The following is a 26,118-nucleotide window of genomic DNA, read 5'->3' on the forward strand; positions in this document are numbered from 1 at the left end:
TATGCAGTTTATTCCGTTAAATATTTACTCCCATAATTTCCCTCATTCTTCAGGCCCTGCCCTCTATCGGGTGCTAATTTAAAGTTTAAGCTTGATTGCTATTGTTTCTTTCTATTGTTTCTTCCTTGATTGCTATTGTTTCTTAACCATGGTCAAACATGCAAATTTTTGACCATGGTTGACCATGGTCACTTTAGATGGTCTCTGGCCGTGGTGCCATTTTTCAAAAACATGGTTGACCATGGTTGACCATGGTCAAAAACATGGTTGACCATGGTCAAAAACCATGGTCAAAAACATGGTTGACCATGGTCAAAACATGGTTGACCATGGTCAAAAACATGGTTGACCATGGTCAAAACCCTGGTTGTTGAACTATGGTTGACAATGGTTCAACCATGGTCAAACATGCTAAGTTTTAACCATGGTTGACCATGGTCACTTTAGATAGACCATGGTCAAAAGGTTAACCATGGTTGACCATGGTCTCTGGCCGTGGTGCCATTTTTTTCAAAAGCATGGTTGACCATGGTTTGACCATGGTCAAAACCCATGGTTGAACCATGGTTGACCATGGTTAACCATAGTTCAACCATGCCTTTTTCGCATAGGAAAGAAGTCACTTGGCACCCCCAGAATTTGAACCTTTAGACCCCTTGCGTGACATGATCACCAGCCGGTAGCCACAGGGGTTTTGCTGCCCGGACCAGCGAATCCGTGAGCATATAGCACTTTATAGGGTGATTACATCCTGGCATCACATGGGATTATGCATGTGTATTATAGTGGTTATCCTCATGGTATTTTGTGGTAGGGACTGTTCACAAACACTTGTTAGGGGGGCCTGATGCAAAAAGGGGGGGCCTGAAAACTTACCACAAATTTTCCTGGAAAAAATTAAGTTTATATGCTTTTCTATGGGGTTGACCCATAATTTTCATGTCAAAAAGGGGGGCCTGAAATTTTTGAGGTCTATAAAGGGGGCCCCGAAAAATTTTTGCGATGAAATTTTTTGCATCAGGCCCCCCTTACAAGTGTTTGTGAACGGTCCCCAGTAGGTCTACTCTAGCAATGCTAGCCCGGGCTCTAGCCGTGTTCCCCCATAGGGCCTAGAGCTGGTTCTTTTCGCCAGCTAATAGCTGGCTATCTAATTCGGAGATCGTCTCTGTTTGCTAAAGAGATTACAGGGTAGGGGGCCTACTAGCATTGGTTTGAATTACTTTGCGGACCTTTTTATGGTGAAAATATAATGAAAGGCCTACTATTTGATTTGTAAGAAAAAGAAAGTATGTTTTGCCGTTTCAACGAATGAAAACGAGTGAGAATTTCAAGAGTTATGGTTTGAAGGAAATATGACATTAAAAGTTATATGCCAGGCCTATAATAGTTAATAGCATATCAAGGAAAGAAAATTATAGTATCCTTGTTATCAGGCGTTTTTAGATTTACATTTGCAGACCTCCTGGAGACCAACACAGCATGAGATGTGAGTGTACTGATAACAGAATGAAAATCATTTTTTATGGATGTTAAAGTCAAAGTAAAATAAAAATTCCCTTTAAAAGGGAAAGCCAGCTTTAATGCAGAAGAAGTCTTGTAATTTAGTTTGGGTGGAAGGCATTTTTAGGATCACTCTTTTTTATGATCCATCATGTTTCATGACAGTCCACCAAACCATCAATGATGAGAACATGCACACAGAAACAGCAAACCTGTCAACTCTTAAAAATTATCTATATCCTGTATCGTTTTATGGATAAAAATGATTCAAAATGTCATTTATGAAATAATTGATATCTTAAACATCAGTTTTGTCTTTTCAACGGGAAAAATTGGATGCAATTTCAGGGCCTATTTTTGATATGGGTATAATTTATATAGGCCTACGTGTAGGCCTATTGAACAATATCATTCTTTATACATTTTATAATGTGCTATATTTAAGTATAAATTGCGAATTAATATAAAAATTAATATTAAATTAATGTGCATGTATAAGGCAAGTATAGGGTGGCAGTTTTTAGCCAATTAACTAAAAACTGCAGTGTATTTCTTTATATTAATAATGAGCTTAGGGTAGCCTAAAAGGCAGAAAAGACAAAAAAAAACCAGAACAATTTGGAGTAATTAATTAAAGAGTTGACAGGAAGTTATAGGAGTTAATGTTTGGTTTGCTGTTTCTGTGTGCATGTTCTCATCATTGATGGTTTGGTGGACTGTCATGAAACATGATAGATCATAAAAAAGAGTGATCCTAAAAATGCCTTCCACCCAAACTAATTACAAGACCTCTTCTGCATTGAAGCTGGCTTTCCCTTTTAAAGGGAATTTTTATTAATTGATGATCAGGATGAGTGCATTGGTCAGTCATGTGTTCCAATATCTATGACCGCCAGTGCAAAAGGACCATGCTGACAACTATACTCCCTGTCACCCCCTCCCCAGCTTGAATGAGTAAGGCATATGTGTCACATGCACCTTAGTTATCTTCAGTTTGCTATGACAGATTTTTCTGCAACTTACAAGAAAGAGGACATTGTTAGCTAGTTATAAACACTAAATTTCATAGATGTTATAGTAGTCAACTTTTGGAGAAAAAGTAAATTTACCACATACCCATCTTTTTCATAAAAATTAAAATTACATGGTACGAGGGGCGGTCAATAAGTTCGTAGAACAAGGTACTTGAAAGAGTACTGACAAATTCTTTCTATCTCTCTCTTGAGCATGATCACTGCATACCTGAATGTACCCATCACAATTTTTCTTGAAACCGTCTATGTCAACAAAATGGAAGTCTTCCGATAGCTCCTTAAGCCACTCTTCAGTGAGGGCTCACCAACATTGATCACCAGCAAACCTGATAAGTGATATTATACTGCAGACCATGCCTGAACCACAATATGGTTACTTTAATTAAAGCCATATTATAACATTTGCTGAGGAAGACGCCCTCACTGAATGTTTAAAATTCCTTTTTTTACACGATTAAATTGTACTTTATTAAACCAATATAACCTGCAAAAATCAAGCCTCTAGGTGCTGTAGTTTTGTCAAAATCTGAGATTTTGAATAAAACGCCGGAACCGGTGCTTTATTATTACGATGGAATTATAAGTCGAACGCATACACAATGTTCATAACACACAGTACGTACACGGCATGCGGGATGGTGATATACACAACAAAGGGTCGTACCACAACATGACCGAAGGAGTGGTACGTATTGGGGACATGTGCGCTGGTAGTAAATTACAATTTTCTTTGCTTTGCCGTAGTTGTTCGGCTCAAAAATAATAGGGGATATATCTGACAGTAAAAGCTAACATTTTATGGCAAAGAAATGCTAATCTATTTTGTTTGAAAATGTTATAATATGGCTTTAACTGATCCCTCTGTCGTGAATGGCAGCTTGACAAACTAAGAATAGCGTACAGGACACAATCCGAGAACAGCCACATTCCTACCATCAACCTTCTTTACACGATGGCTTGCCTCAATTTTGCTATCAAAATTGTATGATATACAATGTACTTTCATTTGGCAAATGATCTGTCATCAAGACTATCCCTGGATCTCAGAAACAGCGATGAAGACCTTGCACTAGGGTGACTGAGTGATGATCTTCTTAGGGGTCTGAGATCCAGGTGCTTCCACTAAATTCACTCATAATTCCAGTGATTAATGTATGCCTTATCACCTTTAGCCTTATATAGATTAAACTTGCCTTGGTCATCATTCTAAGTGTATAGAAGGTGTGGACCTGAATTTGTCAACTGGTATCAATTTTGTACATGAGGATTCCGGGACACCATCTAGAAGACACCCTGGAATACCCAAATGATAATGGATTAATATTGAAAACACATTCATCAGAGTTGTCATATTTTGTGGCTATCTCATCTTTCTTATTTGGCTCTTTATTCATTATCAGTGCCACTGTACCAGTACGTATATCATCAGTGGTGACGTCAGCAAGTCTTTTGGACCTTGGATGATCTTCAAGGATGCTCATTCCATTCTTGAACTCTAAGAACCATTTTGTTGCTGTTGCATACCAAGGACTTCATACCATTTACAACAACTGTACATTGTTAAAGTTCATTTGAGTTTTCACCACCATCATAAGACCCTGTATTCACTTCTGGTAGTACCTGTGAATTCATGGAGGTAGGCTTCCTCTGAAGAGTATCCTGCCCATATACAGTGATGCAAAAACATAATATCTTTGCAGTAATGTTTTGAAGGAACAAGCTTTTAAATGAGACCAAATTCAATACCGTTCGACAAAGTAGCATACCAAGTTCTACAAACTTTTTCGGCCCTCGTATTATGCAATCCAGTTGATCTCTGATTGCACAAACAAATTGCGTTCCAGTTTGCACCTGAAAAAAGAGGAAACCTTTCAAATACCAAATTTCTTTGAGTTATCAACTACTGGAGGCACATTCTCCGATAAAGTGTCCAAAAAGCCAAATCTGTGTCGCCCATAGTGTCAAGTCGTATTCAGACTTGTTTCGTCAGAAAGAAATGGCTTTTATTAATATAACTAATACTTAGGAGTTGTTTTCTAAAATGTGTGGGGCTGGAGGTTGTAACATGCCTAGAAAGTATAAAACAATAAAGCTGATTATGCATGTCCATTGTTTTCCTCCATGTCGCCAGCCAAGGTGCGTTCCGTATAATGTGTCCCTGTTCGTTAAACATGCGCAGCATAATAATGGATTATAGGTACATTTCATTAGTGGTATCATGCCCTAATTATAAAGTATAAAACATCACAACGCAAGTTATTAAATTTTTCCAACAGGTCTTTGAGACTATGTCGCCAAAATTGTTCACAGATACGTTACCATATTTCTAATGAATAACAATCTGTCCAAATAACTGGCTATATGAATGTTCCCATATGTTATGGATCAAGCAGGCTCTATAGTTATATTATATATGTGGTACATAACACAATGGTTTCAAAGTAAAAAAATCAGGTCTATTAATGGCAGAAAATCCTGACGTTACGTTCATGCGTTCACAGATACGTTACCTAAATTCTACTCCCCTCGGAAAAAACGCTGTGATAAATGAAGCCAAATACCATACCAGACTTTAGTACATTGGGTGATGACTGATCAAGTATGGGTATTAAGTCGGTAAGTTTTTACACTTGCACGATTAAGGCTAGCTTCAGACTCCGTATTGTACGTACAATATTGTATGTACAATACTTTTCGTGACGTCAAAAAGTATTACACGTGCAATAAATATACGTGCCACGACGAGTTGAATCAGATTAAATAACGCGCTATAACCCTGACGATTCATTGTTTGCTAAATCCAAGCGAGGACACCAGAAAATCTATGCAAAATAAATTTCTACTGCTGCTGATGAAAAATCCTAGAGTGCGTTTTGAGGTTTTTTCTGCACTTTACCAGTAGGCCTAATAAATTCATAAAAAATAAAAATCAAATAAAGATTTAGGGCTTAATGTTTTTACTCACTGCTCATCTGATCCACTTTCCCAGGAAACTAAATACCGATGCTCCTTAGTTTTTCCCTGACTTTCCAGACATAATTATGAGTAAACATCAAATTTAATGTTTACAAAACAATCAAATATATATACATTCGTTTGCATTTTGTACATAAATATTAATATTAATAATGTACAAACGGCATTAAAAAAGGGGGGCCTAAGAGTATGTCTATCTTTAATCATATACTAATTCCGCCATGCCCAAACATATTATATATATGAAATCGTGTAATGGCACCCAAATTCCAATAAAAAATAAAAACAAATTTGTTATCAAATACACTAGGCCTATACATTGTATTACAGGAATTTAATAGATGGTGCATTTTAATAAATAAATAGATTAACACGGGTAATGGACGATAAATATTTGGCAATACCGGATTTACCACAGAGCCAGTGGACAAAGAAATTAATTACAATTAAAACAAATTAAATGAGAAAATGAAAGCAAGGACATTTGGTGTTCAAAGTATTGTTTTAGAATGCGAAGGAGTCCTAAATGTTATCCTGGCCCAGGACACTGATTAATGTAAATTCGACCCATTGTTATTTTATCTACTTTTGCCAGCATTCAACCTGTTCAATATGATTTGTGCCTATTTTTAATACAATTCCGAAATCTGACGTCTCAATGTTGTATCGTCCACAAACTATGATCCGAGACTATTTCATTTGAGGGTTGTATGGATTTCAAAAGATCGGTCCTATAATATATATCGATTAGAGAATTACAGCAAGAGACTTTGAGGATGCCGTAATCCTCTTGACAATCAACCAATCAGAGAGACATATTTCAGAATTATGTTCGTATATTTGAAACTCTTTCAACTCTGAAATATATATTTAAAGTAATCTCGTTTCACATTAACACGTTTATGGATGTATTGGGATGATCATAAGTAGGTCTATAACATACCTCAACGATATCAACATGTAAAAAGCTGTTGCAAATTCATAACACAACGTGTTATAATGTATAATGTTATATGCCAAAACTTTAAAAAACAATGAAAATATCAGTAGGCCTATCAATCAAATCAAAACCAGAATAAATACATAGGCCTACAAATAATAGGCCTACTTAAGAAACTGACTAAATCAATATTTGACTAAATGTCAGTATAAATGAATCGCTAAATCAATTAATCAATCAGTAATCAATCAATCAATAAATAAATAAATAAACAAATAAATAAATAAACAAATAGGCCTAAATAAATAAATCTATAAATAAATGAATGTGCCATTTATATTATTATTACAATTTTAATATTATTAATATCGTTAGTATTAATAGGCCTTTAAATATTAAGTACAGTTGAATACAAAAAGACATGAAAAGATGTTCATCATTCCGTGCACGAACACTCACTAAATTTACTACTCTTAGAAATTTGGCAACTACGTATCAATTAAGCAACCAATGATTGTAGCACAATATATATTTTCCCGGTACATACTATTTATTGCACGTGTAATACTTTTTGACGTCACAAAAAGTATTGTATATACAATATTGTACGTACAATATGGAGTCTGAAGCGCGCTTAAGACAAAAGTGGGAAAGGGCTTCACAGATACGTTACCACTGATCGTTACCCCAATGCGCACAAGTAATATTGCTCAAAAATGAAGTATTGTTGAAAAATCACCCATGCATTGTTTTGTGTTCTGAAACTATTAAAGTTTACGATTCTGAATGATTTTCACGAATTCTTTGTGGTTGGCATTTTGCAATTTCTGAGCCCAAACTTGGACGCTTTATCTGAGAATGGGCCTGGATATTAACTTGGATCACTGTGTGTTTTTTTTTTTTTTTTTTTTTTACCGGGAGTATATAATTATAATATAGGACACTTGTGGGTATAATTATGTAACCATTTCACATTTTGCAATTTGAACCATGGTTTGCAGAGCGTATCCTCTTTTGCTTTTATGTTTTGATAGTTCCTATGGTAACATATGCAGGTAGCATTACCTGTGGTTTAAGAATTGCCCTCAATTGGGAAATTGTCCAATGACATGCATTTTATTCCTCAAAAACTTTTATGTTAATTAATGGGCCATCTATTAACTCCCTGAGCACTACCTGCCGATCTAACATTGCCTCTAATTGGTCAATTATGTGATATCTTCACTTTAATCACCAATCAGAATGGAGCTTTGCAAATAATTCACCCCAATTTTTTGTGTAGTGAAATTATTCTAACAATGTTGCTGATTGGTCCAATCGATAATGAAAACTTCTTTTTGGCCAATCGGCAGGTAGTTCTCGTGGGGTTAAGAACCCAAAATACTGTACAGGTATGAGCTGTATAAAAATTACTTTCTGTGGAAGTGTGGATTAGGTGACCTTAGATGTGGGTTGGGAATTCCCACCAATCATAATGCAATCCTTTACGAAAAACTTGTTACAAAATAATTATGTGATTAATTGTGCAATGTCATTAGCAGTTTTTTTTTATTTTATTTTTTTTTTAAATTTATTTTTTATGACATTTTGAACCACAATTCATGACACAAACAAACAACCACCCAGCCAACACACAATGTTATCACAATATTGTCAGAACGCCGTAAGTTGTAACTAATGATGTTATGACAACGTTATGACAACATTGTGACAATGTAATTTTGAAGTTGTGCATTACTAGGGCAAGCTCATTGCTGGAATTTCTATAAAGTGACGCCCTTTTTCCTTTTCCTAAATAAATTTGCTTACTTATATGCAAAAAGTGGACATGATTTGCTGATTTGAACAGTTTTATAACCCAAGGGGTGTAGTACCCCCTTAAGTTATCATAATATGGGATGTAGCATTTTAAAGCTGAGCATTTTACATTTAAATGTATTTTCTGGGAGATATTTTGACAACTTTTTATTGGAAAAAGGTCCACTTTTTGGAAGTTCCACACCCTTAAACCTGAAGATACAAGCCTGTTCTCTAGTTAAAAACACTGCTCTTTTTAGCCATTTTGGTGGACCCAATTTTGTGGTGTGATAATCCTTTATATTTATGTCATCATTTTGAACCACAATATATGACACTTGCAATATTATTATGTAATGTTTCTCTTTCGTGAAATGCGTCTCTTTTATGAAAATCCAATGAAATTTATATTCAAAATATGAAACTTATCAAGATGATCAGGTTCAATGCTTTAAGGGGGCTATAATTTCTGGTCCCAAATATTATGTAACCTGCAAATTAGATGTCTCTCATTCTCTCATATTGAGATTTCTTTAGACTTTTGGTGCTCCGGGAACCGCATGCATGGAAATGCACTGTGGTGAAAAACAGACCATTGCAATTAATTCCTAGAAAATTTATTAATTACCTATATTTTCATAATCAATGGAGAAAAAATCGCCACAATGATGTATACTCTCTTAATGCAAAAGAGTGAGTATTTTTTTGCACTCCAAAAGGAGTGAAAATCACTCCAAAAGAGTGCAATTTTCACTCTGAAAAAGTAAATTTCACTCCAAACGACTGGCATTTAACACTGTTAAAGGAGCCATATCAGTTCGGAGGCACTCGTAATTAACAGACGTCTCTGATTTCAAAGACGGGTCGGTGATTTCACATACGGAGGTCTGTAATTCAGTGATTGTGATTTGCAATATAACCATTTAATTCTGTATTATCCTTCAGATACATTTCATTATGTTACCAACTTAATTAAATTTGTTTTGTTATTGATGCTTAAATTTTGTATATAATACATATTATATATATATATATATATGATTTTGGAAATATTGTTATCTATATATATGTGAAATCATGTGTGAATAAATTGAATGAATGAATGAATGAATATCACATACGTTGAGCTTTGTTGACAGCTGGGCACTCGATGCAGCATCGGAACAAAGCTGAGTGCTTGCCTATGTTTAGGAAATATCTACCTGTGCAAAAATTATATCTATCTGTGCAAATTCTGACAAATGGTCCCAGAACACACTTAGATTGTAATGGCCAAAATCAAATGTTTTGAAGTAAAAAAATCCCAAGCATGACAATCTGGCGATCAACTAAACTGATATAAAGGGTGTTGGCTCTTATGAAAGTGGTTCCTTGTTATGCAAATGAGAGAGTTTACGCTCCATAACTTTCACACAGAGATTCGGAGGCTTGCGTTTTGTTATTTCCCTATTTCTCGTGCTCAAGGATATTTCTTTACAGATGCATGAGCTTGAAAATAGTCTTCCGCACAGTGCGGAAATATGAGCTGAATTGTTAGTAAAAAAAAGAGCCTGTGCTCTAAGTCATGAATTGGATAGTAAAATTAGCAGCCACTCAACTTGGGCTCAATTTGGTTCATTCTTTTTCATGCATCTATAGTGCACTCACCCATTGATTTGTTCCTGGATAAAATAACAGTTATCATTTTACGGTGTCCTTGTATATTGGTTTATGACATTTTGTTTGAAATGTGTCCATTTATCTTGAATTAAATTATGCATCCTGTTTTCAACAATTTCAACATTGTTTTTCTAGTAATAATTGCAACATGACGTTCAACCAGTTGATTTAAACGTCCTTCATTAGCTTTTCCTCTTGTTTCTTCGTCATACGGATATATTTTTGTAACATATCGAACAAGTTAATCGGTATACATGGATTTATGACATTTTTATTTGAAATGTGTCTATTTATCTTGAATCAATGTATCCTGTTTTCTTGTAATAATTCCAACATAAAAGCGCAGTAATTTATAGTGCGCTACGCACAGGCACAATGCCAAGACGTTGATCCACAAGCCTCAGCACACTTTACAGGTTGTCGCTGACCACTACGGCCCCAGATCATTCCATAAACCGTTAAACAACAATTCAGGGACTTTGCTGCTTCAAGAGCGCACAAAGACATTCACAAATAACCTTCGCAACCAGGATCAGCTCCACGAGTTTCGTATGGTTTACAACGAGACAAATTAGCAGTAAGTTCCTTGTCCAGGGGAATTTCAAGCTAACTCAATTTTTTCCTCGAGAGCGTACTAGGCACCGCCAGGGTTCAAACCCGCAACCTCTCGCACCATAGTCGAATGCTTTATCAATTGAGCTAACACAACGTTCAACCAGTTGATTTAAACATCATTCTTTAGCTTTTGTTCTTGTTTCTTCGTCATACGGATATATTTTTGTAACACATGTAAGAAATAGTCAAGTTTGCTCAATCGGTAAGGTGTTGGTCCACTGCAGACTCAATTTAGAATATTCGACGTAACATGTCTTTGTAAAAATATGTAATCTATATTCCCATTCTATTTCCAGTAATGTTTAGCTTCTAACAAATGTTTGATGACGTAAAATTGATAATAATATGTTATGTAGAATGTCTGATGGAAATATATTTATGTAATGCATTATCCTTTACACCCAAATAATGTGTCTGAGGCAGTAAAAACTTAAATAATGGGTGAGATGCAGCCAAACCCATTATTTAAACGTTTGTACTGCCAAGGACACATTATTTGCATGTAAAGGATAATGCTGCACCCTTTATTTCGATTCTATTACCAGAAAATATCATTTTTTGGGACAAATATTTTAAGTTGTTTACTTCAAGGTGGAGCGTGTACGCGTAAGTGACAGCACGTATATCGCGGAATTATTGCACGTGTAACCAAGCATAATGCTGTGCGTAGAATGTGTTACGGCACTTGACCCATTATTGCAGAATAATGGGCTCTCCCGTGACATGTTTTAACAAATCACAGTGCGCGATTTTGAATAATGGGTCGTAAGAGTAATAAAATATTAATTTTATCATCAAACATTTGTTAGAATTTAAACATTACTTGAAATAGAATGGGAATAGATTAAACATGTTGAATAATGAAGACATGTTACATCGAGTATTCTTCATCCACCAAAAAGTCTGAAGTGGCTCTTTCCTGTTAAGTCATAAGATGCTCAATCTGAGGCTTTTCAGTAAATCCCATAAGCCTTTGTGAGTACACCTGAGAACTCGGCATTTGACGTCACACCGACTTGCAGTGCACAGTAACGATTAGAGGTTAATAACTGCGCATCGGTTATTTGGAGGGCATTGTGAAAAATCTAAACATTTTGCCTTTGGAACCGAGGAATATCCCGAGGGGCATTCCGAGGTCCAAAGCAAAATGTTTAGATTTGTCACAATGCCCGACATATTACCGATGCAAAGTTATTAACCTCATTCATAACCGTCACTTTAATCTCTTCACCTTAAAAATAACAAAAAATTTTGCTCAAAAGTTTATAAAAATAGATGATTTTTACATCTTCCCTTTCCAAAAATCGAACAGGCTAAAACATGACGACCAATAACAAAAGTGCGTATCACAATCTGTGCAAATATGGTAGCGCGCAATCCAAATCGGCACACAACAACACGCATAAGCGCCGGTCAATTGTGTGCGTCATTGGAACAATTACGCATTTTGCGGTCAATTGTGAGATATTAATGACCTCGATTTGCGTTCGCGTTTTCACAAATAACTAAATGTAATTGGATCGCACACATCGCGTTTATTAATGCGGTTATGAATGATCAATAAATGATGTGTGTATCGTCGCAGATCGGCGTGACGTCAAATGACGAGTTCTCAGGTGTACTCGCAAAGGCTTATGGGATTTACCGAAAAGGTGCATTGACGGACATCCCAGCAAACACAAAACGTTTTCGACATCATTCGCAAAAGGTTAGAAAAGGTTGTCAAAAAACGTTTAAATGTCGGGTTATATAAAGGGTACATTAATGGTATAAAACGTTTTAATAACATTAAATAACATTTGTTTGTAATTAACTGCACAGCAAACAAAAATGTTTTACGGAAAACATTTAAATGTCGGGTTATATAAAGGGTATAAAAATGTTTTAATAACATTCCAAAAACATTTTTGAAAGCTTGGTACAAATCATTCTAAACAGAATGTTATTTTGGGGTTAAAAAAATATTTTGCAAAAAATGTTTGTCCAAAATATTTACAATAACGTTTTTAAAATGTTTTCTAGACCTTTATATAACCCAACATTTAAATGTTATTAAAACGTTTTGTAAAAAACATTTTAAGAACATTTCTGTGTTTGCTGGGTGCAAATATTTTAACATAATGTTATTTAAGTGTTGACAAAATATTTGGCCAAAAATGTTTACAAAAATAGTTTACAATGACAAACGTTTTTACCTAAACCCCAACCCAAAATATAACTTACTAGATTTCGCGGTTCTCGGGTCGGGCGCTTCTCGTGATAGGCCTATTTCTAATTACCCAAACCCATTACCCATATACCTGCCCTGACTTTTTAAACTATATGACATGCGTCTCTCAATGATCAAGACCCAACTTGACACAACTTAATCAACTCTGTTTGTTTTATAGGTGTGATGCTTAAACCCATCATTCGCCTCTTCCAAGCCCTGCCCTGTTACCACATTTAGAGAAACCGAAATTAGTATTAGACGTGGATATAGGCCGTTACTAAAGTAATGAAATCAATCGCGAGAAGCGTGAAGCATAAAAAGCGGTTATAGGCCTTACCACAACGGATAATTTTTATGTTAACCTTTCTGGAGGATTCAGGAAATAGTCATGTTCTGCTGAAATAGGCCTATATGCACGTGTTTGGTGTGTGCACGTGTTGGTGTGTGTTGAAAATAAGGCCTATAATTATTGGTCCGATGAGATGCACCTGTTAGTCACACTGTAATCATGGTAATGCTTTTCCGATCGCACACTGTACTCGCGCACCTCCGTTGATACTCGCGGTAGCTCAACGCGAAAGCACGCGATAGTGCACCAGCGTGAACGCGAACAGCGCTGGACGCGATGGGCGGACAGAATGACGAATACACGCCGTTATTAGTATTACGATATAAAACGTTGTGAAATCGTTTTTGTGTTTGCTGGGATGTTGATACTACGCTTTATTCCGTACAGTACGCATATTGCTATAGAAGGCCATAATCGGGCTGTATGCATTGTAATGTACAAAAAATAGCCTGGGTTCGGAAAGTAGGCCTAACCTCAGACCGTGCACTGTCTATGTAAAGTATTTATGTCTGTATGTAGCAAACAAAAAATCACTGATGTGCTCTCTCCTTTCAAGAAGCAAACAGGTTGCAGTATCCCTTACCTTTTGTTCTATACTTTGTTTGGCATCAGTAGACTACACTTTCCGTCGTTTTATCTTTTCTGTTTGGTTTCAGTTTTCGGTTCGGATCTCATTGTTATTTTGAAGTGTTGGCATTGTACGTGTGTTTCGGTTTCAGTTTTCGGTTTCGGATCTCATTGTTATTTTGAAGTGTTAGCATGGTACGTGTGAACAATCCTTTTATTCTAGTCTTTTGTTGCCTACTGAAAATTTGAATGAAGATAATTTCTGTTTTCGGTTTCGGGAGTTATGTTAATTTCTGACATGAAAATGTGAGATGAGAGTGTTGTCAATGCTAATCAAGACAAAAGAAGTGTCTAAATTTTACGGTCGTAAATCCGCGATAAATTGTACGTTTGTAACATGTGTTATAATTATGCATATACCCAATGTCAGATTTTTTAACATGTGTTACATGCATATACCCAATGTCCAATAATTTCTTTTATTGTATAGGGCAAAGAAAGTTGTATCTAGAGTCATAAAAGCTACATGTTGTATCACATTTAAAGTTGTCAACAAAGTAGCATGAATCCTACTAAAGGCAATTATCTGCAGTTTAATTGAAGCCTTATTCTTATTTTCATATATATCTGTATAGGCCTAGGTCACATTGCCTAGTTTAATTGACATAGTTTAATTAACATAGTTTAATTAACATAGTTTAATTGAAGCCTTATTCTTATTTTGATATATCTGTATAGGCCTAGGTCACATATTGCCTATTTTTGAAAATATTGCAAAAGGTTAAATATTGCAAAAGGTTAAATATTGCAAAAGGTTAAATTAATCCTACTAAAGGCAATTATCTGCAGTTTAATTGAAGCCTTATTCTTATTTTCATATATCTGTATAGGCCTAGGTCACATATTGCCAATATCAGGTTGCCTATATATAAGGAAATAAGGCCAGATGGAGGAATCCTGCATCATGCATGTGTTGCGTGCCGAGGTTCAGGGCCACAACGACAAAAGGGTGATGACCATATAACACAAATTGGTTTACGATGGGTTTCATGGTTTATTTCAGGAACAGTTTTATTATTCATCTTAATCACTAACACATGCGGGATTCCATCGATCTTTCTCTTCTACTTGATCCCGCCTAATGGGGGAGAAAGTACCAAAAACAGGCCTAAATTAAATAAACATGCAGAAAGTTTGACTACAAAACTGAATTCAGTCTTAAAACTGATTATTCTCATGCCTGTGTACATGTATCAATAATATGCACCATGTTTATGTAGTAGGGATGAAAGTCCACTTTTTGACCAAAAACCCAGAGAAACAGTGTGAACTCTACCAAAATGGTCTCAAAATCATTTTTTGTAGCTTTTATTGTTCGCTGTACTTATTATCACACATGTTCTTTGGGCTAGCAGTTTTGTGAGGCCCAACCTCCATTAGTGCCGGCCTTGAGGTTGTTGGGGTGGGCCTTGTCCGTTTCCCTGCAAACATTCACGCCGATAATGTCCAAATTGACCACACGCATAGCACTGCACTTGGTGGCGAGGAATCCTGGGGCGTCTGGCGGGGGTGGGGGTGGTGGACGGTACATGGCAGAACATTGTGGTGCATGCCCATAAGCATGACAAAGTTGGCACTGGGTACTTTGCACTGTCGCGACCATGGGAGCAGCTGACGTTGATACTCGGTCTGCAGGACTGCTGACAATTGAATATATGAATACAAAAGCCACCTAAGTCCATACTTTGGCCAAATTGAGTTAAGCATGGGAAATTGTTGCTATACATAGGCCTGTCATATGCATGAAAGAACAACTCAAATTCATTCTCTGTGTCTATTGGGCATGTGAAAAATAGCATGTTTGAAAGAATCACCCAATTCCATGATTTGAGTCTTGTAACACATTGATTGAAATCCAGTATGTATAAAAGTCCACTTGTAACACATCCATTGCTAGAGAATGACTTTTGAACAAAAAATGGGTTTAATAAAGGAAAGTGTGTGGTTTATATTACATGGCAGAATGCTTATCAACATTATACATACCTGTGTGCTTTATTTTGTATTATCTTACTAGTGGTAATCTCATTCTAACATTGTTGTCTTTGTATATGATTCAAAAAAGTCCAAAATTTAAAATGAACCCCACGAAGTCCCTGAAATGCTAATCGTCATACCTAATACAGGTTAATCCACTCATTTGCACGTAAAACTTACCATATTGACCAGGTAAATCTAACTGAAGGAATTAAAATGATACACGGTTTTTCTCTCAAAATAACTTCGCATGGACTTAGGTGGCTTTTGTATTCATGTATTCAATTGCTGCCGCCGTTTCTTCTGCTATGGCTGCCTAGAGTGCCTCCTGCAGGTCTGCAGGTTGGCAGCGAAGAACCTGCTGTTTAATGTGCATGCGTAAGCCACTTATAAAGTGGTGTAACTGCCCATCCTCGTCAATTTGCAATTATGGCAGAGATTGGCAAGTTCCTCCGTGTAGTCCTTTACATCGCGGCAACCTTGTGTCGTATTTCCAAGCTTTTGACGTAACTGAAACATCTGAGCTGGTTGGAGTTTATACTTCTCCAACAATGCCTGACGCAGCGTTTCGTAGTCGTCAAGTTCCTCTGCTGCTTGTCGCTGCAGCCATTGCGCAGCTGAATCTTGTAGTAAAGCCCGCAGAGCATTGAAGCGTCTATTGTCGTCCCAATTTGCGTAGTCCGCATACCGGACAAAAGAGTCTAACCAATCCTCAACGTCTTGATGTGAGCCTTTAAAGCGGTCGGTTTGAATGCGTTTTGACACGCCATTTTGTGGCAGGTAAATCAAAATCTGACTGGACAGTTAATTAATTAAAGTCATCCTCATGGTCATGAAAGTTATATCAGTTTAAACACTGCGGGGATAGCTCTTACGGTATCGGTGCATGGTGAGTCCTGAGTCACTCGCTTGGCCTTGGGCTTGGCTGCGTGAGGTACCGTGTACATGTGTACTACAACTTACAAGTCATAATCGCCGGAATTCTCCACCATATGTTGCATGCGAGGTTCGGGGCCACAGCGACAAAAGGGTGATGACCAGAATAACACAAATTGGTTTACGACGGGGTTTCATGGTTTATTTCAGGAACAGTTTTATTATTCATCTTAATCACTAACACATGCGGGATTCCATCGATCTTTCTCTTCTACTTGATCCCGCCTAATCGGGGGAGAACCCAACAAGAAAAATCGGAAGAACCCGCTATGGCTGGGAGGGGGCGCACGACCATACATCTCCACACATGCATGTAACTGAATCCTATACAAAAAGGAATCCTGCATCCCCCCCCCCCCCCCCCCCCTCCGGTGTCGTCACTTAACATTCAAAGGCGTAACGCATGATCGTTCCCTAAGACAAAAATACCCCCCTATTTTGCGCTGTTTCAAGAACATTTTTGTCATTTTTTGCACCTATTTTACACGAAAACGGGTACAAATTAGCCTTAAAAATACCCCTATTTTTTGCATTTCAAGTACACTTTTACAAAAGTACCCTTTTTAACATTTCAAAACACACACAAAAACACTTGTTCTGATTCATTGTCTTTTCTGAGGAGAACTCTGTTGTCCTTTTAATATATAAATGAGGAAAATAACAGAAAAAATATATACAAATATATCCAATAGGATGCATCATGTGTTTTTATGATACAGTTATCAACAATCTTTCCTCCCTTTTTTTTTTTTTTTTTTTTGCAAAATAAAGCTTGAATGTGACCAATACATAAACTGACTGACAAAAATTACGAACTCTGGCATTTGCCACAAATTCCCTCACTCAAACCACTATATCAGCCCCATCTTTAGATATTTTTCAAGAAAAACCTCTAGCTTGCCGGTCACCAAATACTTCAGAAGGTTCAGAAGGAACATAGTTTAAAAATCACCCCTTTTTTCGCAAAATTGGGAACGATCATGCGTACACATAGTCAATGTTAAGTGACGACACCGGGATCACCCCCAGCATGCATGCATGTAACTGAATCCTTTACAAAAAAACATGAACTGTATCTATACAAAAGGCAATTAGGCAATTAATTTAATTGTTTGTCTCAATACTCTCAAAGCTCTTCAGTCTTTGAAACCATAATATAAAATTTTATGATGAGTATTATGGCTTGGCCGTTTCTGCAGCATATCAATTTGTAAGCGCTCTTTAGCAAAGTCATAGTTCATTGAATTTACAACCGTATGACAAAACAGGTGAAATATTTTGCACAAGTTTTGCAATTTAAAGGGAATTGGCCATTGCTCATTCTAATGATGCTAGTTTATGGATAATAAGTGTGCTCCAGGGGTGTAAGAGACCAGATATTTATCTGTTTTCAGATATTTATTTTTCAACTTCCAGATATTTTTCTACACTTGTTGTGTACAAAAGTATGTATGGTTTAAAGAATTTCAGATTGTTTTGGCTAAAAACAGATATTCTTTCATTTAATGACATAAAATTTGAAAAATATTGAAAGGAAATGAAATGAAAAGTTTTGACTTTAAAATCTACATTTTGGTCAAAAATTCTGCTTGAATAGGTAGTTTTCAGTAGATTTTTCTCATTCCGTTGCTATAAAAATTGAATTGCATCATCTGTTGACTAATGACAAAGAGTGCTTTTAGAGGGAATTATTATATAAAAATTTCTCATTGGATGAAGGGAACACTTGAGGTTTTGGCGAAAACCAACTTCATATGTCTATTTTCCACTAGATCTCAAACAGCTCTTAAAATGCTATGCACTCAACCGTGTAGTATAACACAGACTGCGTTGAGGCTAGACTCGCTCATTCTCGCTGTGTTGGACATTTTTGTGTATTCTGGTGTATCGAGGTGGAAACTGTGTGTAGATGCATAAGAGAATCGTTTCTGTAGTCAAACCTTTTCATACGACTCAATGCCAATGCTCAGACATTCTAGTTTCTCGGCTGTGACACACAGGCTCCGCCCATTCAAAAGAGAATTCAGTATTGATCGGAAGGTATGTGGTTTTTACCTGATAAAACCACCTGATAGATTTATCCTCCAAGTTGTCTCTAACTATTAATACTATTTTCAGGACTCACTCTATGTCACATGAATGCAGTACTGGGGGCTGCCATTTTGTAACTGAAATTTCTGACGTCCCATGCCTTCATTTATGCAACTGTGTGTCTTGTGTAAAAAAAAAATGAGGTAGCTTGAAATTCCCCTGGACAAGGAACTTACTGCTAATTGTCTGGTTGCAACCCGTATGAAACTCAGGGAGCTGATTCTGGCTGCGAAAGGTCTATTATGGAATGTCTAGGGTGTGCACTTCTTAGCTGCAAGTCCCTGTGTTGTTGTTTAATGGTTTATGGAATGATGTGGGCCTGTAGTGGTCAGCGACAACTTGTAAAGTGTGCCGAGGCTTGTGGATCAACGTCTAGGCGTTGTGCCTGTGCGTAGTGCACTATAAATCACTGCACATTCCCCCTAGAGTGCAAATAATGGATGGTGTGATAAGGGGAGTGATAGAGTGCAATACATTAAAACCCCCCTTTTACATATTAAACTTGGCTTTCGTACTTCTGCCCAATATAAGCCTTATCTAAAGTCCAACATTAAAACCCATGACTGGAACTGTGTTGCAATTTGTTCTCTAAAAAGGTCATTCCCTGGGATGTTACACATGTTAATTTGAGGTGTCTTTGCTACTCACACAGAAATGACGATATAGTATACCCCTTATGCTGAAATGCTAATAGGCTTAATGTGTTGATGATGTCAATGTTTATGCCAAGAAAAGTAAAATCCATGTTTGTGTTATTGTTTTTGTATATTTGTTTTGGGTTTTTACAGTGGTGCAATCACCAAAATATTTCACAATATTAATGTAATTTTAGTCTGAAGTCTGTGTAGCAAGTATTTCTGGTCTTCACCTCATTGTGTATATTGAGGGGAAGTACTTGGCTTGTTTATTTGTCAGCTTCACACACATGGAATATGAATAATTCACATCTATAAATAATTCATGAGCTACTTATTTCATTGGACAAATCCATGCATCATGCATATTCATAGACTGTTTTTCTTTGATCTAGAATAGCTTAGAATGCTGTCATCTCCATATGTCATGCATTATTCATGAATATTCATGAGAAACCTTAATTGATAAAGTGACATCAACATTGTTTGTATAGAAACAGTGGTTGACCAATAGTGGAGATTAATCATGTCATATGACTATATCAACAAGTGGAGTGGGCGGATCAAGTCGTATGACAAACGTTACCTGGGAAATTATCATGAGCAAATGATAAAAATATCCTACACATGGCTAGCCACAATCAACCAATAGGAACAGGTCTTAGATGTCATGTGACTAGTATCACCTTGAATGGAAATCAGAAGTATACATAAATACTGCATGCATGTGTGGATCTGGATATATCACACTCAACAAGTTGTGAAACGAGCCTATCGAGGAAACTTGATCAAAGGAAATTACCGTGGTAGTTACAATAGATCGCTATAACTGTGATCACAATAGGATATTTTGTACTACCATTATTATACCACTACCAGTAATTGCAAGATGCCTAGTAGGATAGTGATTCCGTTGTTTGGTCGCATGAATTCTAAGAGCTGCCATGGCCATTTGGAGAAAACTGCTGTAGAGAAAGCTAGACTGATGCAGGTGGCTTTGCCACAGAAATCTGCCACATTGAAACCTATTAAGGTGTGTAGTATTTATGAAGTTCTATGTTTTTTTCTTGCTAATTGTGTCATTGTACAATTTAGGATTCAAGTAGTTTATTTTCCTGTTAAACTTAAATTGTTGTATTGTACTGTGTAAATTTGTTGTTATATTCAAGTTAAATCAATCAAAAAGGTACTATTAGACTGTTGCATTAGTGTATGATGATGTAAGTTTGAGCCCCGGCAGTCTGCACTTGTTGTTATATTCAAGTTAGCTTAATCGAAAAGATATTTCTATTAGACTTTATTGCATTCTATTAGTGTATGGCGATGTAAGTTTGTACCCCCACAATCAATTATAATTCTTCCTCGCAGGTTTTTCTCCAGGTGCTCTGGTTTTCATCTTGCTTCTAAAATAGGACCTTTTCCCATATCCCCGTCCTTCACTTTCGGTTGGCATCCCTTTGATTTAGTAGCCTCTGAGAACTATCAGGCTTTGCCAAATGTTATGAATAGTTTGATCTCATAAAATAATTGAGCTTGCATAAAGTTTACCTGGATTAAGGGATTCATGCTTATTAACTTGTTTACTGATATGAAAAATCAGGAAGCTGATCCTGGTTATAATGGTTATGTAGGTTGATTAGGGTCTGCACATTATTAAGAGCTGATGTATCCGAGCCAAAATTATGTTAAAATAATGGTGTGTCTTGTGTCAGTATCTTTTTGCAAAGCACTGTGGTATCTGACATGCACATTTATTTGATAATATACTATGTTTTAACAAGTTTGCAAATTTTCCATTGTATTTTATAAGGATTTGTAGACATTTGCTTTCATACATGATGATATCACAGGAATGATATAAAAACTTGTGATATCGTCATATCTTATGTAAATATTTTAGTTTTGATGCAAAGGTTGCAATATTTTTTACTTATATTGTAATACTGTATAAAGTGGACATTTTTGTGTAACATTCATTTCTATTCTCTTGGTGCTCAACACAGCTACCACAAAAATAAAAACATGCAAAAGTTTCTTATACGTTTATATAAGAAAACTTAAAAAACATCGGCATGGAATCGACATCAATAATATGGCTTGAGGTGGGTAGGTTCAAGCTTCAAATTGACACTTGCATTAATATGTTATTGGCCATAGAGTAAGCATTGTAATCCTGACCAGGGTTATAGCCACGCTGGTCGGTGCCGGTCGGGGTAACCAGCACGGACCGGCGCCGACCGGCACTAACAAAAAAAATTTTTTTTTTTTTTTTTCCCCACAAAGGTTTTATTTATCACAAAAAGAGTAAAAAACAAAAACAAAAATTGGGGGTATACCCCCTAGCCTATTCCCAGATCCCTTGTGTTTGCTAAAAAGATTGTGCCCCAAGCCAGCCCTCTAATTGGATAGTAAAATTAGCCGGCACTCAACTTGGGCTAGCTATAACCCTGATCCTGACATCCTTCCATCTTTTGCAGTTATGATGTTTGTGATAATTTGAAATGCCATTTTTCATATGGTTTCTGTTGTAATTAGTGTTTTACTCTCTTACTGATTACAACGATTCTGAAGCCAAATTTAGTCAAATTTGTGTGTAATCGTACAGATTCACTGGATCAGATGATGACGCATATAAATTTATATAATAAGCCCAATTGGCATTGGAAGTTTGCAATGCATTGTAGGACAGTTTTTGCAGTTTTAGGACACTTTGTCCTTTGACCTTTCCGAAAATTCAGAAATATTGGGTTTTTATGCGTACAAAATATAATCTAAAATGTTTTACAATATTTAAAACAAATATAAAAAATATTAGTATTTTATAAATTAATTATTTGGTATTTTTAATGATAAAAATTGTGACATTAATAAGAAAATTAATAATAATTACGCCTAATTTTCCCGATATGTCAGAGGTCAAAGTGTCCCAAAACTGCTCTCAAAAACCAGAAGTTAGAATGGCGATTGGGCTTATTAGAATGAGGGAAGAATTTAAAGCTTTTCGCCAGCCCATTCGGGGCTGGTACCTGTTTCAGGTTTGGGGTCAGTTTACTCAAGAGATTATATTTTAGTGGTATTGGAATGATTTTTTTTTTTTACTTTTTGTGGTTAAATTTTTTTTAAAATATTTTAATTCGATTTGTAAAGAAAAGTAAGTATGTTTTGCCGTTTCAAATCTAACTAAAAGCAGTGAGTATTACCAAAGTTATGTTTGAACTAATTAATTATGACTTTAAAAGTTTAAAGGCCTAAATGTAACAATAATAGTTAATATATATAGCATCATATGGTCAGCAGAAGAAAATCTGACATCACCTATGATGTCATATCAGTGTCCTTGACCGGGGTCCTTACTCCTTGACCACTGAACAGCGTGATATCATGTTGATAACAGATCTATAGAATCAAAATCTTCATCATATCCCCGGATCATATCACAGATTCTCAACAATCTGTGATCATATGGACCATATTGATGTGAAAGTAGTTATCTATCATATCCTGTGTCGTTTTATGGATAAAATGACTCAAAATGTTATTGATGAAATGGTTGCTATCATAAACATCAGTTTTGTCTTTTCAACGGGAAAAATCCGATGCAAAATAAAGTTTTTAGGGCTTAGCTATAATATGGGCATAATTTATGCATATAGTATTGAACAATGTACCCCATTTGACATGCACTTATAGATAAATAAATTGTCTTACTTTATTAATTTAATAACTTCTTTATTATAAATAAAATGACACATAACTATTTGATTCATAAAATTACATTCAACAAAATGATTGAAGAGAAAACACACAAGGCACTAGGCAGACTGTTATAGAATGGAGTATGTAAGATGCCATGTCCATAGCTTCGCAGGAGTTTCCGACTAGCAATCAACATGATCAGCACATTCAGAAAAACACAGTTTAAGAGTGAAGATTGTAGTGAGTAACCAGTCCTTTATAAATGTGCTGGCCACTATCTATTATAATATAGTAGGCTTAAACTATACATTGCGAATTAATTAAGTTATTTTAAAATAAAATGTACATGTAAGTTAACTCAAACCGGCAGTGTATATATCGAAAGCAGTGAAATCGGACATTCCTAAGCGAAGATATTGAGTTTGTAAGTTCTGGTATTACAAAATTGGAAATTGAGATATCGTGGGTAAAAAGCTGAAAAGACAAAAAACCCAACGACAACAACAACAACAACAACAACAACAAAACAAACAGACCAGAACAATTTGGAGTAGCCTACATGTAATGAATTAAAAGAGTTGACATGAGATTAGGAATTAATGTTTTCTGCTGTTTCAGTGTGCATGTTCTCATCGTTGATGGTTTGGTGGACTGTCATGTAGATGTAAGCGTGATCCTAAAAATGCCTTTCACATTGATCAAAACTAATTACAAGACCTCTTCTACATTGAGGCTGGCTTTCCCTTTTAAAGGGAATTTTTATTACACACACATTTACAGTTTTCAATTCTTTGTGTTTTTTGTTTTCAGACATGCTCACCGTTTGGAAAAATAGAAACCTACAAAAAGATCTGCCCTCTTGGAGAAGGATCATATGCAAAAGTTTTCAAGGCAATTAGCAGGTAGGTCAATACCAATAAAAGGTCTGGTACTTTTTACCAAATGTTGGCTCAACTCAAGTTGACAGTAATGCCACGTTAGATTTTGCAGTGTTAGTTTTGAATCACACGCACGAGTAGAAGGGCGATTTGTTCATACGCTGAGACGCATGTCATGCACTGATGGTATGAGGAACCACTCTCAACCACTCTCAACTTGAGATGAGACACAGTTTATGAACAACTCAGCTGTTGTCCTTGTTTTTTGCCAAATGTTTCATTTAAAAATCACACGCTCTAACCTAATATCACAGAATGTATACATATGTGTAGAAGGGCGATTTGTACATGCTGGAGATGCAATGGCATGCTGAGCTACTCTCAACTTGAGATGACTCAGCTGTTGGCCAAACTGTAGAGAAATTAGCTACATGTATTTGAATGGGACTTTGTCAATACTGCTGTTAACCTTGTTTTTTGCCAAATTTTTCATTTCAAAAATACCAAATGTCGATTTTAATGACTTATCCTTCACTTTAAGGCAATTTATACACAATTTCAATTTATTTTTACACTTTCGCTGGGATCACTGAATAAGCCTTTACGAATAAAGAAAAAAGGGAACCAATACCACAGTTAACTTCATCATGGCTGCTGTCCATACCGGGCAGGAAACAATTCAGGAAATGTGATCAAAGGAGATATTATGTGATCACTTTCCTGTAGGTTTTTTCAAGAAATGTGTAGGACAGCAGGAATGTAGTCCTAGACATGGCGATAGCCATTGACATAAGTCTTATGAGTTCAGGTACACACTTAAAACTACGGGGTCAAAAAAATGACCCAAACCGGGGTCATTTTTGACCCCAGCATAGTTATCAACTAAACACCATACCACTAACGGGGTCATTTTGACCCCATTGGTCGGGGTCAATGCAATGACTACGTATTTGGGTCAAATCGTAACCCCATTGGGGTCAAAATATTACCACATTTCGGGGTCAAATGAAATGACCCCTTCAAAAGGGTTGCCTTATTGGGTTACTTATGACCTCATTTCGGGGTCAAATGAAATGACCCATTTGAAAGGGTTGTTTTATAGGGTTACTCAATAACCACATTTAGGGGTTGTTTGGATTTTTTTAGTAGGCCTATATGGTCATGCTGGTCCCACCAGGACATAAGTGTGTTTCTGCACAGAGAAAGCATTACATAAACTGCAAAATGCATCTGTGTATCACACTCACACACAGTCAGTCATCGCCTATGGCAGTTCACGTAGGCCTATATTATAAGCTTACATGATATAAGCTTAAAACAACTGCAGCCAAGACACCAGCCACGACAGCATGAAATTGGAATGAATCTGCGTGCATAGACAAGGGTCTATGCATCCTTGCAGTCTCACTTTTCAACTAACTTTTCATATTCCATGCAGACAAGCACACACGACAATCCGCTGAGCTGCACAATCAGAACAAATATGGCGCTGATGTGACCACGTGAGCCGATGCACACCGTGTGTGCAAATAGTTCGAAATGCAAGTCATTATAAAGTTGACAAATTGGGTAACTTCGGTCAAAAAATTAGTTTTATTTATTAATCAACAAACATTAATTGCAGCTCATGTTTAAACTCATTTATGAATTGAGATTTTCAAAGCGGAAGATTGAAACTGATATCAATGCGCCGACGGTATCGGCAAAATGACCACTAAGTTTTTGACCACGTTCGTCGTGGCTGAAATGACCTCGTGAATGTGGTCAAATTAAAACAGTACAACCCCCTTGAAGGGTCAAAACAACCCCAAACGTGGTCAATTCAAAATGACCACGGAAAATATAACCCCGTAGTTTTTAGTGTGTATATTAGTGGTGTAGCCAAGGAGGAGAAGGGGGAATCTTCACCCTGTGGAAGAATTAAGAAAAGTCTTCCACAGAGGGAGTATCAAATGTAATTGGCTCAATAAAGATTAGTTTGAAACCCATTCTCCCCTGTATTATGGCTTCCACAAATGGAGCGAGTATTTCATGTGGAAGTTACCTATATAGTTGTCCATTCTATTTGAAAGCCTATACTCCCTCTGTGGAAAACTTGAGCTGAATCTTTCACATATCAGGGGAAGTGTTTTTCAAATGGAATAGCCCAATTTCATAATGCATGCTTATGGGTTAATAAAAATTCCCTTTAAAAGG

The 26,118-nt window shown here is 36.4% G+C and overlaps 1 protein-coding gene across 2 annotated transcripts in view; it reads left to right on the forward strand.

The window, feature by feature from the left end:
* The window catches only part of LOC140168173 (cyclin-dependent kinase 14-like), a 71,451-nt gene that overhangs the window by 17,832 nt on the left and 27,501 nt on the right, over positions 1-26,118 (forward strand). The window contains exons 1-2 of one of the 2 annotated variants that reach the window (XM_072191502.1): positions 20,109-20,381; positions 23,855-23,946. In XM_072191502.1, the coding sequence (XP_072047603.1) occupies positions 20,238-20,381; positions 23,855-23,946 (236 nt within the window). In that variant the 5' untranslated portion in view covers positions 20,109-20,237. Of the gene's footprint in view, positions 1-20,108; positions 20,382-23,854; positions 23,947-26,118 lie in introns of those variants that run through there. The other variant, XM_072191504.1, reaches the window with a different exon arrangement.

The sequence above is a fragment of the Amphiura filiformis genome, chromosome 13, assembly GCF_039555335.1.
Source record: "Amphiura filiformis chromosome 13, Afil_fr2py, whole genome shotgun sequence".
Classification (NCBI taxonomy): Eukaryota; Metazoa; Echinodermata; class Ophiuroidea; order Amphilepidida; family Amphiuridae; genus Amphiura; species Amphiura filiformis.